At 39.3% G+C, this 23374-nt stretch overlaps 1 protein-coding gene across 5 annotated transcripts in view; it reads left to right on the forward strand.

The window, feature by feature from the left end:
* KLC4 (kinesin light chain 4) overlaps positions 1-23374 on the forward strand; it is a 65367-nt gene that overhangs the window by 13978 nt on the left and 28015 nt on the right. For all 5 annotated transcript variants that reach the window (XR_010067898.1, XR_010067899.1, XM_063302510.1 and 2 more), the window contains exons 2-11: positions 13564-13653; positions 14845-15109; positions 16196-16426; positions 16772-16850; positions 17050-17275; positions 17509-17596; positions 18194-18295; positions 18597-18770; positions 18889-18988; positions 19543-19595. Coding sequence is in view for 3 of the 5 variants with exons in the window: in XM_063302510.1 (XP_063158580.1) it covers positions 14861-15109; positions 16196-16426; positions 16772-16850; positions 17050-17275; positions 17509-17596; positions 18194-18295; positions 18597-18770; positions 18889-18988; positions 19543-19595 (1302 nt within the window). In the remaining 2 variants the exon portion in view is untranslated. The remainder of the gene's footprint in view (positions 1-13563; positions 13654-14844; positions 15110-16195; positions 16427-16771; positions 16851-17049; positions 17276-17508; positions 17597-18193; positions 18296-18596; positions 18771-18888; positions 18989-19542; positions 19596-23374) is intronic.

A 23374-nucleotide genomic window follows, 5' to 3' on the forward strand; every position in this document is an offset into this window, starting at 1 on the left:
GGTGGTTTACAATAAAATCAAGCACGAAATATAAACATTAAAATCTCATAAAAACAGTTATTATAAAATACAGTAAATAAATATAGAACCCAAGGTAAAGGTAAAGGTTTCCCTTGACGTAAAGTCCAGTCGAATCCGACTCTAGGGGGCGGTGCTCATCTCCGTTTCTAAGCCTTGGAGCCGGCGTTGTCATAGACACTTCCGGGTCATGTGGCCAGCATGACGACTCGGAACGCCGTTACCTTCCCGCCGAAGCGGTACCTATTGATCTACTCACATTTGCATGTTTTCGAACTGCTAGGTGAGCAGGAGCTGGGATTAACAACGGGAGCTCACCCCGCTGCGTACAGTAAATAAATATAGAACCCAAGAAAGGTATAAAATCCAGGCTGGTGGGAGGGACTCTAGGGTGCGAGCCACCCCCAAAAATGGTTATTCACTTTCCCGCCCCAGGCGAGATGGCAGAACCAAGTCTTCAGGGCCTTCTGGAAGGTCAGGAGTGAAGGGGCCTGCCTCACCTCTGGGGGCAAGATGTTCCAGAGGGTGGGGGCCACCACAGAGAAGGCCAGTTTCCTGGACCCCGCCAGATGAAATTCTCTTATGGACGGGGTCCGCAACATGCCATGATCGGATGGGGCGGGCCAATGTAATGGGGATGAGACGGTCCCTCAGGTAACCTGGCCCCATTATTCTTGTTATGTTTTCAATTCTGTGAGAACAATAACAGCGTTCTGCCAATAGCCAAGCACATAAGTGGTCTTCACACACAGAGACATTAAATAAGTTACACAGCTACTCCATAAGCAAGCCACATCTATATATTAGCATTTTTCCAGCCACACCATTTATATCTTCAGCCTTACCATTTTTCAACATTCCCATTACATATAAAGACATGCTTTAAAATATTTTTCTTGGACACTAATATTTATAGCATTTATTTCAATTCCATTCCAATATATCACTTTCATTTCCATACAAATCTGTAAAATATTCCTTTCCCTTTCTCTCTTTTTACTTGTTTCAATTTAATCCCAACTAAGTTCAACACTTTTATTTTAATTCCATTCATTCAGGCTGGAGACTCTGTACTGAGGAGTCTTTTTTACCTTTCCAAAACATTTTTTAAAATTTCTATCAAAATCACTCTGCATTTTCTTGAAAAGAGGCAATCTTAAATGTTTGTTGCTCTCTTTGACTCATGTTTTTTCCCACTGTCTTTTTCACACTATATACATCCAGTGTCTTTCCTTTATCTGCTTTTTTTTCAGCAGTTATTCTCTTGTGCAGTCCTTGGTGTTCTCTGAGCTTGGTTGTTTGCTTGAGACATTGCATTACTGATTAGGTAACATCACCAGTGCTAGTGAGTGTGGTGTTTGCTCCCTATTTATATACAGTAGCTTGCCATGTTGGTGGGGGTGTGGTTTTCTACTTAGTAGTTCCTTGAACAGGGTATAATTTTCTGCTTGTTTGTCTGGTGTTAATCCCTGCTTATCTAGGTGTTGCCTGCTGGAGGGGATGTGTTCTGGTCTTTTTTGTTTTTACTTCTTAGCTTTTTGTTGTCTCTTGAATGGTGTGTAAATATGGTTTATTTCTATGTGTCTGTTAATGGCTAATTTGTCTGAATGCCAAGCTTCCAGGAATTCCCTAGCATTTTGGGATTTGGCTTGGTCTAGGATGCTCATAATTGCCCGGTTGAAACTATGGTTGAGTCTGTCCATGTGTTGTGAAATTAAGGAGTTTTCATTGTGTCTTCTAACTGCTAGTTGGTGTTCGTGGATGCGCTCTGCTAGTCTTCTGTCTGTCTGTCCTACATAATGGCTGTTACAGTCCTTAAGTGTCCCTTTTCATACCTTGCATTAATCTAATTCTACAAGCTTCTTTGGCACTCTGTAATATAATTCTTTATATCAGTATCTAAATACTTTCATGTTCTTACATCCACTTTCCATTTATTCTGTTAGGTGTTTATTCTCTAATTTTCACATACAAGACTCATACTTTCTCTTTCTGGGGCCATTCTACCCTCACTCTCCTTTTCTTCCACTTTTGTTTTCTTTCATGTCCATTTTCCTCTATTCTTCATTCTGCCACATGTTCAGAACCATTCATCGCTAATTCTTTTTTATTTTTTTTAAGTTTTTCATAGCTAAATGATAAATACAGAAATATATAAAGAAAAGAAAGAAAAAAGAAAAAGAAAAGGTGCAGAAAAAAATGCAGTTAAAGGGGGGGGGAGAAAAAATAGTTAAAGAAGCAACTCCCATGCTTCTTTACAGCAGTTACAAACTCATTATCCCTCCTTAACAGTACAATAATCCCTTCAGCCCCTTATTCAATCTTTTTTCAGTCATCAAATCCAGAAACCACCATTTTACTTTTTTCCATTTTCAGCAAAAAAAAGTCCATACAAGGTTTCCGATCTTTTTAAAAAGTACTTATTGTCTTGTCCCTGACCAAAGAGGACAGTTTTGCCATCTCTGCTAGTTCTGTCATCTTCACAATCCATTCCTCCATTGTGGGTATTTCAGTATTTCTCCATCTTTGTACATATAATAATCTTGCTGCAGTTACCATATATAAAATCAATCTTCCATAAGTCTTTCCTAATTGACTATCCATAAGTCCCAATAAAACGAATTTTGGTTTCATCTCAATATTAATCTTCAAAATTCTTTGTATTTGAAACAAATATGTATTTGTTTCCTTTTTTTTTTTTTTTTGCTTTTTCACAAGTCCATTATGCATAGTAAAATGTCCCTTCATGTTTTTCGTTTCACATGTTTTTCATTTCATTTCATTTCATTTCCAGCATTGACTAGAAATACCTTTATATGTCTTAGATAATTTCTCTGGTGTCATATACCAGTGGTACATCAATATGTAAAAGCTCTCTTAAATTATAACACAATGTGAATTTCAGTCACTTTATCCATATTCTTTCCCATTGATCCATCTGTATATTATAACCAAAATTCTTAATCCATTTTATCATGCAATCTTTAACTTGTTCCCCTTGTTTCAAATTTCAACAAAAGTTCAGACATTTTTGCAATCAGATGTTCATCATTTGTACACAGTTCATTTTCAAATTATGTTGTCCAATCCCTGTTATCTTTTTATCTACTGTATATTAAATCTTTCTCTTAATTGTGCATATGAAAACCATTGAAAACTAAATCCCTCTGTAGTTAATTGTTCTCTTGACTTCATCTTGAGCTGCCCATCTTCCTGTATTAATAAGTCTTGATACATTAACCATTTTTCTTTGTCTGCTGTTTCTTTTCTATAAAATACTTCCTGTGCTGAGACCAGTAAAAGTATTTTTGGACACAACCTGGGTTTATATTTACTCCATATCCTTAACATGGCTCTTCTCACATAATGATTTTTGAAATCTACATTAACTTTATTGTTGACCCATTTCTTAGCTCAGCTTGATATTGTGTTTGTCAAGAGGAACACACCGAAATCTGAATGTAAACATCATAATTAACATATACCCTGCTTTGCTGCCAGTTCATCTCCTTCCATTCCCATCAAGCACCCTTAATATCAGGGCTGTGCAGAGATTCAGATTCAAAGGGCAAAATGTTATTTGGCGTATATGTTGATGTGCACGCAGAATCTGTAGGAACACTTTAACCAAATGTCTTTTCCCAAGTTGCTTGGCAGTTGTGGGGAAATACTGCTCAGTCCAAGGAAAAGGTTTGTCTGCTTGAAGGTGTTCCTGACTGCTGTGATAAGGCAGCACATGTGTGCTCCAAATCACATTTTGCCCTTTGAATCCAGTTCTCTATGCAGCCCTACTTAGTATTTTTGTAATAAGTGTTAATTGTTATATATAACTGAAGAGTCTGTTTAGCTGAAAAGTAGGTTATAAAATAAATATCATAATATTTATTGTTATACTGAAAAAGTAGGATAGTGCTGCAATTTCTGATAGATCCTAGGTACCACTAACTTGGGTGTTAACTGGAGGACAGTTATACATAGTGATTCAGGATTTTAGAGGAATATAGCTTTGACCAGCTTGTACTTACGTGCTACGTTAGCTTTTCTTTTCCACGTGCTATCAGCCAACATTATTTAAATTTTAATATCCCTTCATGTTACCACCTGCAGTTCAGCATGCAGCTAGCTAGAGAAAACTAAAATGCAATAGCAGTTGGGTGTGGTTGGAATTAAGCCATCTTTGACATGGGAGACCAGAGTTAATATTTACCCAGCAGTAGAGTAAAAGCCTTGTTTTTCCTCTTAAATCATATAACCAACAAACAAGTCTGCCTTACACTTGGATTTTATAGTAACTTATTCACTACTTGGAGCAAAGCCTAGCTCTACCTTCATCCTCTTTAAAGCTTTGGTTCTGCTCTTACCTCATTGGGGGCAAAGATATATTAGAACTCTGCATATCTGCCTTCCTTTGAAGGAAGGTAAGGTATATTATATGTTGAAGAAAGACCGCAGTAGAAGACTGGTGTGTGTGTATCTTGGCATGCCTTCAGAATTGAGGCTGAGGTTTTATGGATTTCTTTTCTTTTTTAGTTCATGGTTTGGCAAGAGAAATAAGGGAAGATAAGACCTTGATTTATATGCTAAAAAGACAGAAGATCTCATGATAAAGGCAAAACAATGGTTAGAAGCAGGTTGAGATTGCATTGCAATTAAAAAGACTTTATTTGCTGTTTGTTTGTTTAATTTTTATCCTGCCTTTATTATTACTGTAATACCTGGAAGACAGCATATAATGTTCCCATACAACCACAAGGAACCTAGCAGAGTAACTAGAAACCATAAAAAATAGAACATAAAACCTATAGTATGACTATAACTAAAAAAAGGCTAGAAGTAATAGCAACATCTCTTCTAAACCATGCACAAAAGATTAGCAGCAAATTCAGCTTCTGGAAATCGTTCTGGCAAGGACCATTCTTGCAAGGATGTTATCCTTAAAAGCCTGTTCCTTTTTTCAAATCTCAGTGGTCCAAGGAGCAGATCTTCATCTGAAATTCAAAATGTTCAAGAAAATTCATATGAAAGGTCTCTTTTCTACCTGTTTAGTTTTTAGATATTGAACAGAAGCTGAATTTGCTTGCAAGCTTATTCATCCTGCAATCTTCAGGTGCAGTCAATTCAGATTCCATGAAAATCAATGGAAATTACTTTTGCATAAGTGCATTTGGAATTGGAAAGGTGATATGTTAATGCTGCATTTCCCCTGTCTCATTTTAGGTGAGTGATGGTTACTTTTGTATAGGATTGCACAATAAGCTCCAAGATTCCTTGCCCATCTTCTTACTACTAATTTATGTACCTTATCTTTTCTCTAAGGAACAAAATGGCTCCCATGATCTGTTTCTTAAATAAGCAATGGTTGGCATATTGTAAAATAGCCTGTTTGGGCAACTGAGTTATAAGAAAAGTCATATACTTGTAAACAATGTCCAAACAATTTGAAGCCTCTGGTCAGGAAGAGGAGGTGTTGGTAGTGAGGAAAACTGGTCATTTGTTCATATCAAATAGAAATTAAAGCGTGTAGACTCCTTTATGAATATTGCCCAAATAAGAGATTGCCTGTGGTCAATTAGGGCTCAAGTTTAGATCTTTCTCTGATCTATAGAATTTTCCCCACTGTTTAGTTGGAAGTGTAGTCCAGCCATCTTTGAACTGACAGAAAACATACAATATCCAGGGATGAAGTTTGCTGTCTCATTGCTGATCATTATCCTGTCTTTGTTGCCTCTGTTTCAAGTCACTGTAGTCACCTCAGTTCCCCCAGATAATGGATGACAAAGCCTAATGACACCGCCTTGGATAAATGTTACTTTAACATAGGAAAAGCTAAAGACAATTTAAGTGTGTCTCACTTAACAGATGGGAATAAGATGAATGCCACATAATGAGGACATATCAGGAAAAAGATGTGGCCAGGGCATGTTTATATTGTGGTTAGGTGCAGGTAGGGAAAGACTTTATATGTCAAGGAACAAATAATTATGCTGACGAAGTATTTTGTAAGTTGTATCCAAACAGCCCTGGAAGGCATCAGGTGGGGGAAGCTGCTATAAACAAAGGCTGATTACAATCCCCGGTGGATCCCTGATAGGTTGCTGCTTCTACTCTAAGTACTTGCTCAGTACTGAGATTTTTGATGAATGGGGCATTCAATAATATGCTGAAGTGGGCTTTGAAGAAATGTAACAGGTCTGCTGGAGCAAAGGAAAATAATTGTGAAGAGGCAAGGGTGAACTTGATGGCAGATGCAGGATGGGCAGTATGAAAGGATGCTGATTTCTGCTCCTTAGTTTTCCTTCCTTTCCTAGAGATCAGTACCTCTGATATTTATTTATCTGGGTTTATATGGAAGCATCCACTGTCTCTTGGCAGTCTGACTTCATCTTTTTCCTGCTGCTGTTGGTGCTGCAGTAGGTGAATCACCATCTGGATAGTAATTCTGCCTCTGGTGGGGAGGGAACTCAGATCAGCAATTGCTGCCCTGTTGTTTCTCTCTGTTTTATAAATATCTATTACCTTGCAGTTTCTGGAGCATCATTTTGTCCAAGGATGCTTTTATGGAAAACCAGGTCTGACATACTGTAAGTTGCTCTTTTGGGTAGAGATTTCACCATCAGGAGCTATTGGACAAAGATAAGTGGCCATCCATTCTTTTTGACAGAGAGCTACGGTTTTGCATACTTTTATAGTCAGAGCAAATGGAGCCCTTTGCAGGAATCAAAAGGTGGAACAGATAATGGGAGAAGAAGAGCATGCAGACTGGTTTTCTTGTAGCTTCATTAGTAGATAAGGGATTGTATTAGTAGCACCTCAGGACAAGGCAAAAGGGGGCAGCACTGTAAAAAACAAATTGGTAAGAGGCAAAACTTGCTTTATACTAGGATGTGCAGACATGACTAGCAATGGTAGAAAATGGTCTTGCATTAAATAGCGTTTGCTAGCTTTATGCTATCTGTTTTAAAACATTGGTCCACTTATGGTTGCTGCTTTGCTTATCTTCCTGGGACAATACAACTTGTTTCAGTTCTATGGGTTCCAAGTTTCATTGGGACCTAGAACTATAATATCTGCTTCTGAGGAGTGCAACGTACAAAGTCTGAAAGTACAAACCTCCCACCCTCTCTGTTTACCACTTGAGTAGTTAGGGCGGGTCTGTCCTAACAGTCAGGAATCACGCTGAGACAAGGAATAGGTCTCTAGTGTTTATTACTGCTACATAAGACAGAAAATCCTAACAAACTGAAGAAGCGGGGGGAAATCCAGACAAACCCCAAAAGTTAAGGTGGGTCTGATCTGTGTCTCTTTGAATGGCTGCTTCATTCCTCAGTGCTACGCATGCATTTTCCCCCCTGGATAGAGGCCCCCTCCTGCTCGCCATCAGTACTCATGACAGGGTCCTTCCTAAATTTCTTTCTCTGGCTGTTACTCTGTTGCAGGCTCCTTTCTCTTTTATCTGATTGTTCCCTAGGTGGCATCTCTTCCCCCATCTTCCAAGGTCACCCTCACATTCCATCACAAATACTCAGTCCTTTAATACTTAGTTCAGGCAAAAGTCTATTAGTTTGTAAAGTGACATACAACCTTTGCCTCCTTCCAGAAGTTCTTACACTTGTTGGGATGAGGTGCTGTCTCAGCATAGTAGTTCTTCTAGTTGCTACTGAGTTCCTTGTAAAGCTCCAAGCTGGTCTCCCACCAGGATATGCTGCTCACCATAACTTGTGGTCCTGGCAGTTGACTGATAGTCAACTGATAGCTGCCAATCTCCAGACATCGCCTCCACTTCCCCGTCTGTATGCTGTTTGATTATCACCTTTCCTTCTACACACACCTCCCCACTCCGTCTTAGCATTTGCTTTGATAAGCAAATAGCCTGGGTGGGCTGAGGCCACTTCTGGACTTCACCTGGTCCTTGAAAATGCCAGGATGTGGCTCAATTATCACAGGCAGCTGGTATGGCTTTGATGCTTGTGACTAAAGGAGTGAGTGAGTGAGTGAAAGAAAGAGAAAGAAAGAAAGAAAATGAGGGAAATGGGGTGAGAAGTGTTTCTTTCTGGCTGCAGCTACTTTTCCCAACTACACTCCCTCACAGTGATAATATTTAGCCGGTTTACCAGCTACCTAGTTGTTTATTACTTATAGTTTTATACCATCCAGCTCAAGATGACTCCTGGCAATTTATAGTTAAAATCAATAAACAAAATTCAAAATATAAATAAATATAAATAAAATAAAATAACTACGTCAAAATCCAACATATGACAGTTACAGTTTCTAGCACATAGAATTTACATAGTTGCCCAATTGTCAACAACCCCCACAACATTAATCCTCAAATGCCTGTTCAAACAAGATGGTCTTAACTGCCATGCAGAAGGATGTACCTCTGGGACAGGCTGTTCTTAAGCATGGGACTCATCACAGAGGATTGCCTTTGAGTTCATGTTCCCCTGAATTCTCACAGGAACAGGATGCTCACCATATCCTCCCTACATAAAGGCACAGACCAGGCATATTCTACCTGGCAGAGGTGGTCTATAAGGCACCCTGGAAATGAGCTTTATAGGCCCAAATCAGCATTTGCTTGGACTTCAAGGCCTATTGGCATCCATTGGAGTGACTAGAAAATAGGTGTTAGCTGGCAAAGCAGTTCTTAACCTGTTAGCATGTTGGCTACCTCATTCTGTACTAACTATAATTTCCAACTCGTTTTCAGAGGTACCTCCATGTAAAGTGCATTCCAACAGTCTAAACATGTGGTAATCAGGGCATGAATTACAGTTACCAAGGCTTCCTAGTCCAGATAGGGCAGCAGCTGGCTCACCAGCAGGCAAAGACCCTCCAGGACATAGCTTCCACCTGTTTATCCAGCAAGAATGTAAGTCCAAGGGGACTCCCAGATTGAAGACCTGTTCTGTCAGGGTGTAGCAACAATGTTCAGAGCTAACACCAGGACCTGTCACAAAGTGATGGTGTTTCTGGACAAACAGTTGGCTGACCTTGCAAAATAAACTAAGACAGAGGATCCCTTGGCTCTCCTATTTCCTGAGATGATAATTCCCCTCTGTATATGGATAGATGAAAATAAAGGAAATCTCAAGAGCTTTGCACACTAATTTAGTGTATATACACTACTATTTCTCTATTTTATCTTGTTGATTCTTCTTCCCTTACGAACATATGTGTAGAAATATGGATGGAGGACATATATTTTTATAGAGCTGCTTCAACAACTGTGAGCATAGCTTTTCTCCTTTCCATAACTATGACTTAGTCCTGGGAATTGATAGCCCAAGGGTGCAGAGCTAAATTGGAATTCAAATAACCTTTATTGAAACATGTATAGACTAGCTTATTATTTAAACAGGATCAGCAAACATTTTGTAGCTATGACTAGACGATTGCCGCAATAGTGGTGTGATAAAAAGCCTATTTTAATCATGGATTCATGATTCAATGAATGTCATGTGTATCCAGGTCCTTCATTTAAATTATCAGTGAGCCTTACAAGAAAATACTTTAAAAATAAATACATTACAATTAGCTAAAATAATAAAATTATAAGACTAACTTAAAACAATGTAATGAATTAAAATAGTTCTTAAAGCCCAGATAATCTGTTATTTGCCTTTTATATTTTATACTTTTGATATTTGAAGGTCAAACTCTAACCAAGCAGCCTGTATCATGCACAGCACAAAATACTAATTTGCTATCTCTAGTCTAATATTTAATAGAACACCTTACAAACAGTGGCGGGAAACAATTTCAGTTCAGCTTGCTGTTAATGTTTTCTTACTTTAAGCAGTTCATGTGGTGGGGGGCATCTCATAGGTTTGGTAGTGAATGCAGCTCATATTCTGCTTATGATCACTCCTGGATCAAAACTTCAACAGGATTTAAGGGGAAAGGTATGGATTGGACTCCCACTCTTTCACATGCACATACATATTCACACCAAATGCTATCTTCTATAAGGAATAAAGCAAAACTTTTATAATCTTGAGATTTAGGGTTAAGGGTGTAGTGTTATCTTTTTTCAAACTATATAAAAGAGAAGGGAGAATTCACTGGTTTTCAGTTTCTGATGCAGCATGCTTCTGAGACTTCAAGATAGATTGCTAAAAGCAAATGCTGGGAGAGGAAAATTCCCATCAAGTCAAATCTAACAAGCTAATATTTTGATGCTGATGTTTTAACACATTGACAGCAGGATATGAAATTATTTGAGCAAACTTTGTTAGACTTTTCTACTCCTGCCTACTCTTACCAGCTTAGCTGGAGCCTGACTAATCATTACATTAAATGGATGTAAGCATCTTGCATTAAGCATTCAAAGTCTTTAAACATGGTCTGAAAAAAATACCTCCCTCAGACACATACAAAGTACACCAGACATGTACACACTCTGACATTAGTCTGTAAGCATAGCTAGCATTTTCTACTGAACCTTCAGAGGTATATGAGAGAGTCCATTTCTAGAGCTTCACGCTACCATAAAGCTTTGTGTCTTGCACTTCATCTTTTGTGTTATTGAAAGAGTGAAAAATTTCTGCTAATGTTTTTGGAAGGTATTTATAATTAACTGCATTTTTTCAGCAATGGTGTGAGTGAGCTGAGTCTTACAATATCTTCCCAAATTGAGGGATAGCAGGAATTCGCTTGAAAATAAAATATTGCATAAAATGGAGTGGAGGGGGATACAGTAACCGCAGCCGAGTGCTACTTACCCTGTCCCTTATCCTTTTCTATTGCCAGTAACTACACACAGAGAGCCAGTTTGGTGTGCTGTGATGGTTAAGGCACCAGGCTAGAAACCGGAAGACCATCGGTTCTAGTCCCATCTTAGGCACAAAGCCAGCAGGGTGACTCTCTCTCAACCCTAGGAAGAAGGCAATGGCAAAACCACTTCCAAAATCTTGCTAAGAAAACTGCAGGGACTTGTCAAGGCAGTCACCAGGAGTCAAGACTGACTCAAAGGCACAAAAGAACTATAAGGCAGGCATATGTTCTCATGTTGTGCGAGAGCTAGTTTTCAAATGGTCAGAGGAAAACAAACTGATGTCAAATCTATCTTTTGCAAAACAGATGCATAGAAATCAGGCCTTCCACCCTAAGAGAGGGCCCTCTAGCCTGTTAGATAGCTCAGGCAGGAGGAAGAGGTGCAAAAGTATAAATTTGATTTCCCTGTAAGTAGAACTTGCTTTTGATACACAACTTTGGCTGGAATTTGAGTAGTGTAGAAGGGAAATAAATAAATAAAGGGACCTTAGCTTTTCTGCAATAAATTACTTATCAGAACTTCCTGAATTCTTTTGTGCCTGTTTTGTTTTAATCCAGCCTTCAATGGGAGAAGCCTAACTTGTTGGAATACCCATAGTAGAGAAAGTTGTATCAGAATAAGGAATGTTTCCGAAAATTTGTTACAAATATTTGGGTAGATCTTCATGTGTATTTAGGGAGGGAATCTTACTTTTTTCTTCTTCTTCTTTTGTACATCATTCTGCAACATTCTGGTTTTTTCCTATTATTTTATGATGATCCTACCTTATATTGTAAAGTTATTAGTTCCTGCTACTTTTATTGCCTTTTCTAAGACAGATCCAAAGGTTAGAAAAAGCTGGAAACATGAGATTTCCAGATCTCCTCATAAGAACTAATGGTGAGCAAGTATTAGGAGGGGAAATAGAAAAAACTGACAATGTCGATGTCTGTATATTTAGAATCTTAAGCAAAATGTGGGAGCAGGTTGCAGACATTCAGATTAGGCTCTGCTAGGAGGAAGAAAAAACTATAAAGTGACTGATTCCCTATTTTTAAAATATGAAGTGGTAATATAGTGCCCATGGATACCTGCATTGACACCAGGTCAAAGGCTTATACCTTTATTTTTTTTACTGTTTCCCACCCAATGGAATGTTGAAAATAAATTGTGCGAAGGGCGTCAGGACTCTGCCCATCTGGCAGGAAAACTCTCCCAAACCTGGACAGAATGGGACCAAATCTGGTGTGGCAGGAGAAGCCAAGAGAAGAAAATTTGAGTTTGAAAATGGGCTAGATCCAATCAGGGTCTGAGGAGAGAAAAAATCCAGAAAAAAATTCCCAGAACATCCCTATGGGAGGGTCATTTGGGCAGCAGCTTGGAATGCTGCTGACTGCTTCATTCTTAAACACCCTTCCCTCCTGGTCATGTGACCCAGAATACAGCTTCTCTTAAGGGGTTGGAAAGAATTCCAGAAGCCATGCTCTGCATGCTTTCCCTACCTTGTTTAGAATTTCTGATTTATTGTAAAGGTAGTCAGCCTTACAAAATAGCACTAAACTCCAGCATAATTTTCAGTTACAAAAATAGGCTGCCCACAGGCTTCCTTAGTATTCTTAGAAAATAAACATGGTGCATGATTGACACCCAGTGCTGTGTTTGGTTGTGAAAAAAAAATGAAGTATGCTGGGGTTTTAGAAAACATTATGTGGGAAGAGCAGCTAGATGGGATATTGAGAAGGAAAACTTCAGCAGTTTGTCTTTTGGAAGATGTCTGTTTTGTGATTGCCCATGGCAGCATGCATTTTTGGAATGCGCAAATCCCTCCCCCACCAGTCCAATGACAGCTAATTTAGGAAAGTGCCATATCCTCAAAATCCAAATGTGTTCACAGCAGCCCACTAAGATTGCCTGTCATTGCTCTAAAATAACAGATTCAGCTGTTACTTCAAATTTTGTTCTGTGTAGTACATGGAAGGTTCCCAGGGAACTTACTGTAGTATCATTGACTGGGTACCTGCAACACTCTGAACCACAAATCGCCAGGCTAACAAAGTACAGTTTCTGTGTTCTTATAACAAGCTGTTTCTAAACAAATAAACCATATTAACGCTTAACATAATTGCTTAGTTTTCAATTCCATTTTAGCCTGCTTTAGTTTGTTGCACAAATCCCCTCAGTATTTCTCTTTCATCAAAGAAAGGATTTTCTCTTCTTTCCTCAAAATGTCCTACACATTTATTTGTGTGCAGCCACCAACAAAGCCATCTCACACCTTTGGTTATCCTGCTGCCCTGGCTCCTTTCTCTCTCTGCTGAAGCCAAAACACTCTCTCTCTCTCTCTCTCTCTCTCTCTCTCTCGCTCTCGCTCTCTCTGACACACGCACACACACACACGCATGCGCACACACACACACCTTTTTTCCTCTTGGGGAAAAAAACCTGAGCAGCTCCATCCTCTTTTTGACTTCCTTATAGAACTGTTCCTGTCCTCTTCTGTGCCCTGCCTGCTCCTCAGCTGGGTGGCGTGGAAGTGGACCTGGTTTGAGACACCTTCAGAGCAGCAGGCACACTGCTAAGGGGCTCCCATTATCCTGATGTGGGTTGGGTTTGTTGTTGTTGAGGGGGATTTTCTGTTGGTCCCTCCCACCAGGGGGAGGTGGCTGTTGCCTAGCAAAGAGCCCAGAACACGCAGAGGTGGGACTACCAGAGAACAAAGGCAGATCTGCTGATATCTTCCTCTTTCTTCTCCTTTTCTCTCCTGTACTGGTTGGGCTGTGTAATAGCTTGGCCTGCCGCCAGCGGATCACGTGACCCCAGGTTGTCCCCTTTGTATCTGCAGCAACGGGGCAGACCGCTCCAGCTGCTGTTATGAGGTAAGTCACTTGCTAAAACATGTAGGTGCTTTGTGTGTTGGAGGGGGGAAGGTGTTTCTTTGGGGTGTGGATGAATCAGAAAACCTGAGGTCTGTACTGTATTGTTGCTGTGCATCTTGCTATTTATCTTTCACTGAACCAGGCAATGGCTTGGCAGAGGAAAAGAAATCTGATTGTGTGATTTCAATAACAAGGAGAAGGGTTGAGATTGAGCAACACTTTTCCCTGCAGGGTTTGTAATCCTCCCCTTTGAATTTTCATTTGCAAACTTTCTTTGCAGTTCTGAATAAATACATATGTTGTATTGTGTGTGTGTGAACGTTTGCCAGCTTTTATTTGTTGAACAGTATGTTTCCAGCTTGATTCCTTGCCCCATTCTCCTTCCAGCTTGCTTTAGATTTCAAGTATATATAAATAGTAGAGTTAAATATGCTCTCACGTGGATGAACAGTTCAAAAAACCCTGTTATTTTATCATAAGACCTAACCATTACGTGTTTTCCAAACATGTTAATAAAGATGCATGTTAATGACAGTCTAGAATTGGAAGTAGGAACATTTTAGTTCGAAGCATGTTGAACAATTAACTATCACAAACCCTAACACTAAGCATTTGTCCCCAAATCTCCCCCTATTTAGAGAGTAATGGTCCTGCTTGGAATTTTTGCCTGTGGAGTAGAATTCAGGATTTCCCACCCCAGAGAGAAGTTTTCTAATGTAGAGATTGCAAACAAAAAGAAAAGTTTTCTCTGTAATTTTTATTACTTTACTGGAACCATTCATTCCTATTCCTGTTTGTTAGTTCTGGATCTCTGTAATCTCTGGAAAGGAAGTCTGATTCCTACAGTTCCTCTTGTTTTTAAATGACAGTTAAATCAGCCTTCTTGATTCCTGGGGCTATGGGGGCGGTGGGAGAATGTCAGTTTTGACGCAGGTGCCATCATTACCACCATCTGCTCTTCCCAGCGACATACTGTGCTCCATATTGCCTCTTTTTTTTTTTTTTACAAGGATGTGCAGTCTTCAGGTATGGTGGGAATTTTCTTCTTTCCCACTTTTCAAATGAAAAGGTTAAATGGGAACAAGTTCTTTGTCCATAATATCACTTTGTTGACTTAATCTTTCAGATTCTATCTGTCTAAGTAAGCCTGTGGTCTCTACTAACCCTTTCTTTTTCCTTCCTTGAATGGAGGTAATACTGAAAGATTATGTCCACTATGGTGTACCCCAGGGAGGAGAAAATGGACAAGCTAAGCCAAGAAGAGATTATCTCTAACACCAAGCTGGTGATGCAAGGGCTAGAGGCCCTTAAGAATGAGCATAACTCCATCTTGCACAGCCTGCTGGAGACTATCAAGTGCCTGAAGAAGGATGAAGAAGCCAATCTAGTACATGAGAAAGCCAACCTGCTGCGCAAGTCAGTGGAGATGATTGAGCTGGGACTTGGAGAAGCTCAGGTGAGCTACAGTTTGTACATGAATCAAACCGAAGCAACCAAATATAGACAATAGTACATAAGGATTAAAATATGTTGCCTAGGACAATGATTAATAGGCATGCTTACTAAGTAAAGACAGTTATATGTATACCATTCTTCTATGAAGTGCAAAACAGTCAAACCACTATGCGTAGAACGTGTTGGCGAATACTGTATTTTCTTAGTGCCAGTTTTTAGCTTTATGATTGTATGGATAGAATTGAAACCTGTGTACAGGAATTGAAACTTGGTTATGAGGGCAGGGGACTTAGGTTTCCACTTCTTGTCCACCTACCCAAGCACTAGCTCCTTTTCCCTTTTGATTTAGGAAACGTGGAATAAATTGTGCAAAATGGCACCCTAAAGAGGCCCCCGTGTATTTATGGATTTAAATTAAGAACTTTTAGTATCACCATCCTGGATTTTATATTTTATATTTATATTTAAGAGGTACTGTTTTTATTGTATTTTAATCTGTATTTAGTTTTAGTTTTATTGTAAACCTCCCAGGGTCCCTCTTTTGAGGGAGGTGGATGGTGACGAAATGTGAAATATTAAATAAATAAATAAGCAAATATATGTGTCTGTTCAAACTAAGGACATCAGTATGTCAGTGGTTTAGCTTTTACAAATGCAGATAGTAGGCAAATGTAGTATATGTCTCAGCTTTAGCCAGCCATGCACAACCCTAGGCATACAAAGCTGATATGAATGAGATGAAGTATCAAATAATATTTGTTGTTCCTTTTCCTCCCCTTCTCTTTGGCAACATTGTTCTTCTCTTCTTTTTTCCAAACAAAAGATTGGAAGAGACATCCAAGACAGAGTATGTTGTGCAACACTGGATAACGGCCCAAACTCTTACATTATTCTGTAGGGCTAAAAAAACTATTCTTTATTCAATTCTACCTTTGGCTTATTCCAAGACCATAGGAAATGTTCTCACTATATTTTTCCTATAGGTCTTGGAATTCTCTTTGGTGTTTTTTTTCCCTCTGAGATTGGGAAGTTTGACGAAAGAACCGTCTCTCAAGGCAGGCATTTCTCCCTTCTTCTCTTGGGCCAGGTCATGATGGCTCTGTCAAACCACCTGAATGCTGTGGAGTCCGAAAAGCAGAAATTGCGGGCCCAGGTGCGCAGGCTATGCCAGGAGAACCAGTGGCTACGAGATGAACTAGCAAACACTCAGCAGAAGCTGCAGCACAGTGAACAAACTGTGGCACAGCTTGAAGAAGAAAAGAAACATTTGGAGTTCATGAACCAGCTGAAGAAATATGATGAAGACGTATCCCCATCGGTGAGAATCTACAGGGTAGAGCGCCTGTGCTTACTGGAAGCTTCCTCACACAAAATAAGCTAGTAATAGTCAGCCTTCTCAAAGTTCCTAATAGTATCTGCCACATTGAGTTTGCCTCCACTGGGCATGACAGGGACAGGTTACCTACCGTTGTAACTGGTGGAAGTTATTTTTCTGGGAAAGAGAACATTTTAATGAATTTGCATCAGTGAAAAGGGTTGAGAATAAGAACCTTGCAGTAGTAATGCATTATGATCTCTCTCTTTCTCTCTCTCTTTCTCTCTCTCTTACTTTCTTTCTTTCTTTCTCTCTTTCTTTTGGTGCTTTTCCATATCAACATTTCAGGAGGAGAAGGAAGGCGATTCCACAAAGGATTCTTTGGATGACTTGTTTCCAAATGAGGAAGAAGATCAGGGACAAGGATGTAAGTTTCGTTCTTCCACTCTTCTTATGGGGAGAGCAGAGCAGATGAACTGCTTTTGAACTTGTCTTCTGCCAAATATTCTACCTGACTGAAAAATTAAGCACACAAAGGAGTGACAATTCTTACCTGTATAAATATATTATAAATATAGCATTGCAAGCTGTGCTTCTTTGTTTATTTGTGTGGTATGTGTTTGCAGTGCCTCATCAACACAGCAGTGCCGTAGCAGCTGCTCAGCAAGGCGGTTATGAGATCCCAGCACGCTTGCGTACACTACATAATCTGGTGATCCAATATGCATCACAGGGACGCTACGAGGTGGCTGTGCCTCTTTGCAAGCAGGCCCTGGAGGATTTGGAGAAGACTTCAGGACATGATCACCCTGATGTGGCCACCATGCTCAACATCTTGGCCTTAGTATATAGGTGAGACTAGAGAAATAGAAGGTACCTGCTTCTTGTGGATATGGAACAGCATCTCAAGAATGGAAATGAAAGAGGGAGTGTGGGGGAACTCAGTGTAGCAAACCTCCACTGTGGAAACCTTTATTAAGGAAGGAGATGTTATGTCTATGCAATGTAATCTCCCTACTTTTGTGTCATGTTTATATAAATTATTGTTCTTCTACTTTTAAACTGTATCTAACATTTTGTTGCAGGGATCAAAATAAATATAAAGAGGCAGCTCACCTGTTGAATGACGCATTGTCTATTAGAGAGAAAACTCTTGGCAAAGACCACCCTGCAGTAAGTTTTTTTTTTTTTTACTTTAAGAAGGAAGAAATGTCTGAATAGATAGAAACTGAGCTGCCTGATCAGCTCTTCTGAATCCCTGGCTAATGCAGCTTTTAGCCATGGTAACTGAGGATGATGGGAATAATATATCTCTAGGACACCAGACTGGAGAAAACTGTTTCTGTGCACAGACACAAATACAGACAGATACACACACACACACTAAACTTTATAAATAAATAAAAGAGATAAATAAAAAGCTTCTAGGAAGGGAATCTGGCCAAGCATTAATGGAGTATATCTGTCTGTAAAAGGCATTAATGCACAGCATTAAGAAAGAAAAGAGAAAGAATGAAGAAATACCTCTGACTTTTCACTGGGATGGAGCAAACTGAATCAAAACTCTTAACTGTCTGCAGCTTTGTTTTCTGAACAGTAAGACAACATTTGGCAAACAGCTTTATAAGGAAATCCAAGCGTGATACTGGCCAATGCTGCCAGCTATAACAAATTAGCTTTCTAAGGAATATCACTTTTTGTGTGTGTGTGTGTGTGTGTGTGTTTTGATTCTTCCTTGGTTCTCATGCAGTTGTACCCATGTCTCTGCAGGTTGCTGCAACCCTAAATAATCTGGCTGTTCTCTATGGCAAAAGAGGGAAATACAAGGAGGCAGAACCATTATGCAAGCGTGCGCTGGAAATCCGGGAAAAGGTATCTATTTCTTTCAGAAGCTTGAAGGAGGAAGGGTTAGACTATGGGGCCACTAACTAGTGAGGGTGTACAGCAACTTTCACTGCTAGCGATTTCTACAATAAGATGCCTGTTTCAGAAAAGGAGAATATTTTGGATAAACTACATCCATAAAGAGGCTAATGGGGAATAATATGTCAAGGAAGCCATGTATACAAAATTGAAGTTTCTAGTGATATTCCATGATGCAGTTTCCCCAGGAAAAAAAGTTTTGCAGAATTCCCAGAACTTTATAATCTATTCTTGTCTGCTTCATTTTCAGGTTCTAGGCAAAGATCACCCTGATGTCGCCAAACAGTTAAATAACTTGGCTTTACTATGCCAGAATCAGGGCAAGTATGAAGAGGTAGAATATTACTATCGCCGAGCACTGGAGATCTACGAATCCCGCCTAGGGCCTGATGATCCAAATGTTGCTAAAACAAAGAACAATCTGGTGGGTCCATTTGCTGATGTGAGAACTGTGGAGGCAAATGATTATCTGAGATGAGGGGTGACTGGCTATGAAATGCGATTTTGCTGCTTTTGTAACAATATGCCTTGTACTCTGCCAGGCCTCCTGCTACCTGAAACAAGCCAAATACAAGGATGCAGAGACCCTGTACAAGGAAATTCTCACCCGTGCCCACGTGAAGGAATTTGGCACTGTTGATGGTATGTACAACAAAGAACAAGGAGGCACCATGTGCAAAGAGATCAAGTCTTAGAAGGAGATTGAGACCTTTAAATTATCCTTAAATTAATTAACATTAATTAAATGTTAATTATGAAGGGTCCTTTGATATTCCATAATTGTTGTTAGGATAGATGTGTGTGGGAAAGAGAGCTTCTTGGAAGAAAGTTGGGATAGGTATTCATAAAGAAATGAACTACTTACCTGTCCTGTTTTGGGTACATGGAAATAGCACTGTGTTTCTGGATTTGATCAAGAGCCTATTTTTCCTTTTGACACATTTTGATAAGAAAATGATACACAATCTGTTAAGACTTTTCATTAGTGGTGAAGTTTACACTGCCTAATCTCTTATAGACTGTTTAACAAATCTTTGTTTGTTTGTTTGTTTGTTTGTTTAAAGCCAAGGAGAAAGAGACCTAAAATTATATCGGTATATTTTCTTCCTGATCATAATATAATGGAGGGTTCCTCTGAAAATACCACTATTATGCATGTAGAGACATTCCCCCCTCTTCTTATCTTTTCTCTACAGATGAACACAAGCCTATATGGATGCATGCAGAAGAAAGGGAGAAAATGAGCAAGGTGAGGGTGAGAGTGGTGCCATAACAGGCATTGCAGTGCCAACCTAAACCATCAAGCCACTGAAAGAACTCCTGAATGGTGATTGGGAATAGGTTTTAGGTCAGAAAAAAGCTAACTGGAAAGAGAGACACAATAGTCATATAGTAAAATTATGCATAGTGTAGAGAGCAAAAACCCTCTCTCAAAGCACACAAGAGCCCAGGGTTATCCAGTTAAGCTGAATAGATACAAGACAGATAAAATAATCACCTCTTCCTATTGTGCTTAGGTAATCTTGCTGTGAGAGTCCCAATTCCAATGGGATAGTAGAACTCTCTCTTTTAAATGGGGTCACAGGTATGCCTTTTGTCTGCTTCAGTTGATATGCCAACCGCATCCCTTCCTGGGAGAAAACTAGCACAGTGGTCAGATTGATCTATGGAAGAACTCTCCAAGATACCGTATTACCCTTGTGGCAGAAGCATTGCACAGGCTGCCAGTTTATTTCCAAGTGAAATATTAAATGCTGGTTGTTACTTTTAAAGTCCTATGTAGCTTGTGTCTAGGCTACTGGGGAGAATGCTCCTTTTCTATAGGATTCCCCATCCTCCAAGAAATCATCAGTTGCCATGGATGAGTTTGATGGCTAATCTTTTCAGTAGCCATTCCAGGTCTTTGGAATGTACTGCCTGATAAGTAGAAGAACCTACCATCTTTGGTTTTTTTTAAAGGTCTCAGAACTACATTTTAAACATGTAAAAATTTATTTATATTTAATAACTAAATATAGAGTGTCATAAGAGAGTGTTGATAATCAGCACAATGGGATGGTTTTTGAAAAGACTACACTAATTTATGGGGAAAGTAGCCATTAGTGACAATAGATGTATGTTACCCTCAGGATCAGAGGCCCTAGGCCTTAATACCAGTTCTTGGGAAGCAAAAGCATAGAGATAGTATTCTCCTTTTCCTTTTTGTGGAGGTATTCTCATAGGCATCAGATTGTGGGAACTAATTACTGTGCTATATAGGCCTTCGATCTGAACTAAGATGGTTTTTCCTATTTTTTCAAGGTTCTATGGTGTGAACTGGTTTGTCTTACTGTTCCTGTGCCTTGCATATTTTCTCTTTGTTGTAGTGGATTCCTTAGGACATGCTGGAGAATGGACGATGGAGGGATTTCAGCAGGGTCTGGGCCACAGACATTTCAGAACCAGAATGCTAAAGCTTGCTGTTTTGAAGGGCCATTTGGCTGATCAGGAAAAAATAGTTGCTTGAGCCCCAAATCCATGATAAGAGGAATGGGAAGAAGTTACAGTCTTCTACGTCACTACTACTTCCTCCTGAGCACCCACTTCTTTAGACTTCCCAGATTTAGAAAAGTCAATTATTAGTATTTCCCTAGATTGGGAGGAGAGAAGGATAAGTCGAAAAGCCTCTGCATACTAGAGGTACAACAAATCCAAAGTCCTCGGGTTCGAGCTTTTGGTGTAGTGAATAATGACACCTAGCTTTTTTGGAAAATCTATACAATCTGTAATCCATTACTAAAAATATGGCAGAAATATGGTAAACTTCTGGGACATTTTGGACTAAGGTGCTGAATACATCATAGCAGTTCACAAGCAGGATGGCTTCATTCTCTGATGCTATCTAGTGGAAGCTATTGGAGTTTCTATTTTGTTCATCTAAGCTAGTGACTGATACCTATTTCCAATTGTAGAGAATAGATACCTATTTTCTTGAGTTTTAGTACTTTAGCTAGTTTCCCAAATCATTGCTATAGCTGTAACTGCTACAAGGAATTAGCTATTCCTTGTAATTAGCTGTTTATCCTATTGCTATCCATATGTTAAATGCCCTTCTGTGAAATAGGTTGTTCAAAAGGGTGAAAAGGACTGCATATGAATGTGCGCGCTTGTGTGAAGTGGTACTAGTTAAAATGTGTCAGCTGTTCTTAATTTCTGCCTGTCAGTGAATTATTACTACTCTCATTGGGTACATCTGCTGACTTGGATACAAAAGCTGACTGTACCCATGAAATCATGCTGAGAAGTCTCTGAAATTAAGAACCCTTCTTGAAAGATTGTTAGTTGTTAATTGGTTTTCCCTGAATTATGAGTAGAAAAAGACCTCGCTCTTCATCTCTGGCATGTGTGAGAATTTTCCTGATACCAAAAAATGGTACCTTTAAATCAGAAACTTTATCCTGAGTCCAAGGGACTGGTTTGGGCGCCTTTGATTGTGTTGTGTGATTTTATACATTTGTCATTTTGTACTAGCAAGCATCAATTTATCTTCTAATCATTTTAAACTCAGGTACTTTTGCTTCTACCAAACTTTTATCTCTTTCAATTTTTCAAACTCATGGAAAAAATACCTACATGAAACATGGTATCGACACCTTCCTCCTGAATAGGATTTGCAATTGTATGTCATCCAGAAAGCAAATTGGGTGACTTGATACGGAGAGGAATCTGGTATCCTAAATTCAGAACTCAAATGACCCGATCCCTTCTGATTCCTTCCAATGTCTTCTTCCCTGTGGTGCCTTTTCTCTGATTTCCCAATAATTCTGCTAGACTGTGGAGAAAAAGGCCCTATTGTAGATTTTTACTCTTCCTTAACTTGGCAAATAGGTTAGTCACTGAGGCCAATTAAGGGAGCAAATATGATTGCTAGTTCCATTGTTATGACTAGTAACTGCCTATCAGGCCTATCCATTTAGCTCATTGTTGTCTGTTCTGATTGGCAATGACTCTCCAGAGCAGTGTTTCTCAACCTTGTGTGGACTTCAACTCCCGCTGGCTGGGGAATTGTAGGAGCTGAAGTTCCACACATCTTCAAGCTGCCAAGGTTGAGAAACACTGCTCCAGAGTCTTGGGCTGACAGAAGTCTTTCCCATCAATTGTTACTTTTAATAGATACATCCGGGGTTGCATCTGCAGAGCATGTGCTCTGCCACTGTGCTTAGATCCTTCTGTAGATAGCAATGTAATCCATATAAAAAAGGGAAGACCTGTGCCTGTAGAGCACATCATCTATGATTCATGACTCTGCCTTTTTACTAGTGCATGTCTACCCTTCCTATGTTACAGTATTTATCAGTAGGATTATGCAACACTTTGAACTAAATTGTGAAGAGTTGCTTTGGAAGCCTCCTTGCAAGAGCTGCATGATCCTCAAAAAAAGGCAAGGCAGCCCTTATGAGCGCAGAAGTTAAGATTTATAAGCAGCAGACTCACTGCCTGTCAAAAGTGAATATAGGTTCTCAGTTGTTGAAGCTTAGCAAATGCCAAATAAATCCATCCTTGGAAAAAGGTAACAAATGAAGAAGATTTAGCAATTAGAGGAAGAACTTCAGTTAGATTTATGATTTTCAAGTATTTATCTTGCTTTGTAGAAAATATTTCTGAATAATATTTAGGGAAAGCTAGACAAAGCAATGCAAAGTATTCAGAGTTTGATACTCATCCATTTGTCTACATAAATCAGTACCCCTGTGTGATGTAAACAACGAACCTTCCAGCTAATAACTTTTTTTTAACAGCTAAATTATAACACTTTTCCTTAAATGCAGAAGTGAGCCGGAGCACTCCAGCATGACAACACAAAAGATATTTCCAAGCAGTGGAGAGAAATTAGATTATATGTTGTTACTGGAATAACAGAGTTTCACTTTAGTAATGTACTTATTAAGCTTCCATTGTCTTGAATGTCTTCTCCCACTAGACTACTTGATTTTTTTTGTTTCTTTTTCATGCTATTAAAAGGCATAAAAACCATCTTACTAGAGCATT

The sequence above is a fragment of the Candoia aspera genome, chromosome 1 (genome assembly GCF_035149785.1).
Source record: "Candoia aspera isolate rCanAsp1 chromosome 1, rCanAsp1.hap2, whole genome shotgun sequence".
NCBI classification, from domain to species: domain Eukaryota; kingdom Metazoa; phylum Chordata; class Lepidosauria; order Squamata; family Boidae; genus Candoia; species Candoia aspera.